Raw genomic sequence first — 4,771 nt, 5'->3', positions numbered from 1 at the left:
GGTGTATATATGTGTAATGGGGTAAGGTAGGATAATTTTGTTATGCTTTTGTATGTCAATAATATAAAATTAGTGTTGTGTTTTTGAAAACTATGAAGTAGCTTAACATTTGGCATCTTGCTACATCTTGTAAATTTCACAGTGAAATTGATATTTTAAACTAAATAACTAGAAAAACGTTTCCTTAGCCATAATTTTATAAAGCTAAAGATTAAATTTTTATTGTTTTAAATAATAATAATAATTAAAAACAGCTAAAACAAGGTTTTAAAAAAGAGTATAGAATATCTAAGTTTGGCTGTTTACATCATGACCATCTGCTGCTGATGCTAATGTGGTAAAACTTAGTCATATTTTATTTTATTTATCAAACCGTAGAATACTTTGTTGTTATAACAAACAAAATGTGACTTCTGTTTATGTTTTTTGTGTATTGATATTATCTTTAAGCATGTGGAGTGTATCTATACAACGCAAACATTGAGTGTTACCTACTTCAGTCCTCCTGTACACTTAACATCATTTACAAAAAGTAACCTATGTAAAATGAGGTAGTTAAACAAGCTTTTAATTGAGTAACAAGGTGTGGTTTATCTTCCTGAAATTCCATTTTAACCCAATCGAAGTTTATATTTTACTCGTATCTGAAGTTTTGCCCTTTCCAAACTTATATATACTTATGTATATTACTTCACTTAGAACTGTATGTTTTCTTGTGTAATTTATGTATGTAACTCATTGAGAAATTTTATATTTTCCTATACAGAATTTTGATGCTTTTGTTTCTTCTCATTAATGCTTTTTTTGTCTTTCTGTTATTCAAGAATCTTATTCATGATAATATTTACGATGTTTCTATGATGTCTTATCAAGTGATTTCCTCTCAGTGTTGTTTGGCCATCGTTTAGATCAGATTTAAAATTTAGTTGTCTTTTCTGCTTATGACAAAATATAAGAAGCTGTCTAAAAGATGTCATTAGTTTGTGTTTCAACTTTATGTATTATGCCTTTTTTAATTTTTTCTATGACCACCTGCTTGCTCCTCTAACTATATTCACAAGCTTCAACTTATTTTCTGATCTGTTCTTGGTCTCTTCTTTCCAGTGATCTTGCTGTCTATTGGATAACATGTTTAAATTTGGTCTCATATTAGGAACAGTGCATAAATAAACTAGCTTGACTGCTCAATGAGAAATACTTCCATAATCTAACAAGGTTGTTATCAGCTGTTATTTGTTCATTCAAATTTTTTACTGATGTAAGGAACTCTTTGGAATCTTCACCTTTTCAAGCGTTATACTGACAAATTTATTGTCGTATAGCAGCATGATTTCTTATAGATGCATTTTTGATATTTTTAGGGCATGTTGTAACTAGTAGTAGCAATATTTTCAGCACTTTTAGGTGTGTGCTTGTAGTTATTTTCCTCTTTTTTTTTAGATTTAAGACAACCTTTGTGATAAGGCTTCAAAATGTTTATTTAGTTGCACTGTTTGTGGTGAACACTAATGATCTAATCTTTGGAGAGAACCCACAAAAATTGGAGAGCTCAAGAATCAAAAATTGAAGCCTATTTTACATACTTGAGCCACATCTAGCCATTGTGAAGTAAAAGAAAATATGGCTGAAAACTTATTCAGAACAATTAATTATTCTTGTACTGTACATATTTTGTTACTAAGCTTTTCACAACAATTATTTATTTTTGGTAGTGTACAAATATCATTACAAACCTTTTAACAACAATTAGTTATTCTTACAACTAATTAATGTACATTAAAAAAATAATAATACTAAACAGTCACTAAAAGTTTTCTGAAACTGATCTAAATGTTTTTTAACAGATGTGGATGTCATCTCCAAGTTTGGCCAAATGGAATTCAAGTTTGGTGATGCAGAGCGGGGATGCACCTTGTTTGAAAACATTTTAACCAATTACACTAAACGTACAGATCTGTGGTCAGTGTATATAGATTTGATGATAAAACAAGGAGATAAGGAAGCTGTGCGGTAAGTAAAAAAAAACAACAAAATCAAATCAAATGTATGTTTGTTCTCTATTTAATGTTTACAGATTAACTGAAAAAAAAGTGAATAAAACTTGTACCACAACTTCTACTAAGTCCTATAAGTACAGGGTGGAAATTAACGAGTATAACATGATTTCTTTGGAGTAAAATGTTTTCTTAGTCAACTGTTCTTCTTTGGCTTTTCCCTTTAGCAGGGGTCACTGTCCTTCACATGTGTTGCCCTCCTCCAATAATCTTTAGTAATTGCCAGGTCTTCTGCAGTTCCTTTCTCATTCACGTCTTCTTTAATCCCATCTTTCCAATACTTTACTGGCCTTTGCTGTCTTCTCTTGGTGGGTACTCTAATGCTCTCCCTATTGCTTGCTCTTATCTTCTTATGACCAAACCACCTCAGCCTTGCTTCTCTTGCCTTTTCCTCTATTCCACAGACTCCTGCCATTTCTTTAATTTTTCTATGTGTCCTCTTCTCTTTCAGTGACACTCCCAACAGCCATCTCAGCATTTCATTTCTGTTCTTATCAAAAGCCTTTTTCTTTCTTCTTGAGGATCCAGGTCTTGGTTCCATAGAGGAGCACAGGTCTAATCATGGCCTTATGCACTTTGGCTTTTCAGTGTCCTTGGTAACCTTTTGCCACAGATGACTGTGGCTAGTTTCTTCCATTTCCTCCAATCCACCTGGATTCTATCTCTCACAGCTTTCTCACTTCATCCTTCAGTTTAGATTGTACTTCTGTTGGTTTCTCATTTACATCTATGGTCTTAACATTCTTCTTCCTACCTCTTCTACTCATGGTAACTTCTATTTTTTCTTTCAAGCCTCTTTTTTTTTTTCCAAGCTCTTTCAGCTATTTCTTGAACACGTACAGTATTTTCCCTTCTAGCACATCTGCTAGTTCTCTCAATCTTCTAATCATTGTACTGACATTCCATGTTGCTATCTTTAGTTTCCCAGATCTATTCTTTAGCTGCCTTTGCTGGTCCAACTCTTAACACCACCTGGGGGATGGCAGTGCACTTTGCCTACAGGGGATGCCCTAATTTTATGGCGTACCCTGTGATTCTTCTTTATATTCATTTTGCAAAGTCTCTACACCCAGGTTACAAGCCCTGATTGGAACTGTCCTCATTTCTCAACCAGGCTTGGGACCAGCTATGTGGAATTCTAAAAAATAAAGCTTGCACTGAAATTGATAAATACTGAAAGTTTTAATAGTTTCTTTGTATTCACTTGTCAAGTCATACTAGAACGTAACACAAAACAAACACATGCCATTACAGTATGATAAAACCTGAAAATACAAAACAGTGGTCAAAATCCCTGAAAGAAAGAGAAAAATGTGATCACCATTTAGGTTAAAATGACTCTCAGAGTTCCAGACAATAAAATTATCAAATTTAAGTGATCATTATAGAAGAAGTGACAACACTTCAAAATGAAGTGGTGTTTTTGAAATCTGATTTTTTAGAATATAGGCAAGAAATTATTTTCAATTCAGTCACAAGTCTCAACAAACAGCAACATTTTCATAGTAATTACGAAAGATGCAATATTTTGTTTTTCATTTTACTTTTTAGGCATAAAGTGGTGATCGTGTTAATTTTATGACAATCTATATAGATATACGTATTACACTTCTTGGCTTTTGGTGTTTGCTTTTCTTTAACTGTGTCAGAAATCTGCCATCAAACTAGCATACCTTAATGTTGTTCCAACTTCCCAAATCCCTGAACTAACCATACCTCAGTTGTGTTTGTACTTTTTAGTTCCTGCAGCTATACAACTGTTTTTTTGTTTTATTTAATATGGATGTCTTTCTCACAGACTTTTACTTTTAAATTGTACTAACTGTCTGCATGCACTTCACCTGAACGAAACACACAGTAGTTCTCAAATTTCAAAATTTATAGCAATGACAAATTGAAGCATGACAGCTGGAATGCATACTAAGTGGGTAGCATGTGTAATTTATTGGATATATATATATATATATATGACAGACTGGGCTGTAACTGAACAACGTAAGTAATTCCTTAAAAGATAAATCTACTGCAAGAATGACATGGAACATATTATGATAAGCCCGTACATTATGGGTATATTTTATAGCTAGACCTATTTATATGAGACATGTTGGTAAGTAAAAAGGGTACCTACTTACTTCCCTTTGATATAAAGGAGACTAGCTGTTTGGTGCGTGTTGAGACAATATGATTTAGAGGATAAAGTTTGATAAATCATTGATCCATACTGTGTATATGCAACTTTTTTTAAGGCCTATAATCTGACATTGCAGCCAACGAAGAAGTGGGCAGTAAGAAATGAATTAAAAAGTGTTTTTTTTATATATTTCTCACCATGAGTAAAATTATCTAAATCATGTTAAATAATTATTTTTGGCACATCAAATTGCTGAAACATCAGGTAATCTAAAAGTCTTGAATAGCTTTTGAATAGATACTGTTATCATAATAAGTAGTTTATCTTGGCTTAACAGAAACAAAAAGTTTTTTTGTGATCAACTTGCAACTACTAATCTATTTTCTTCCTATGATTTGCCCAGGAATGCATCACTCACAATTAATTACGTAAGCGAAATTAGATTGACGGCACATGAATAGCTTTGTATTAACCCTTTTGCCCCAGATATGAGGTTAAATGTAAATTACTCACTATAAAATCATGATTGTTCAGGTGATAATGACAAAACCTTGTCGAAACATTGTACATTTGCTGTTATGTT

General features: G+C 32.5%; 1 protein-coding gene across 1 annotated transcript in view; it reads left to right on the top strand.

Annotated features, from left to right (window-relative positions):
- Window positions 1–4,771, top strand: part of LOC106460612 (protein RRP5 homolog) — an 84,074-nt gene that overhangs the window by 75,557 nt on the left and 3,746 nt on the right. The window contains 1 exon segment of the mRNA XM_013920333.2: window positions 1,845–2,010. Coding sequence (XP_013775787.1) covers window positions 1,845–2,010 — 166 coding nt within the window.

The sequence above is a fragment of the Limulus polyphemus genome, unplaced genomic scaffold, assembly GCF_000517525.1.
Source record: "Limulus polyphemus unplaced genomic scaffold, Limulus_polyphemus-2.1.2 Scaffold804, whole genome shotgun sequence".
Lineage (NCBI taxonomy): Eukaryota > Metazoa > Arthropoda > Merostomata > Xiphosura > Limulidae > Limulus > Limulus polyphemus.
This window is presented reverse-complemented; position numbering and strand designations above follow the sequence as displayed.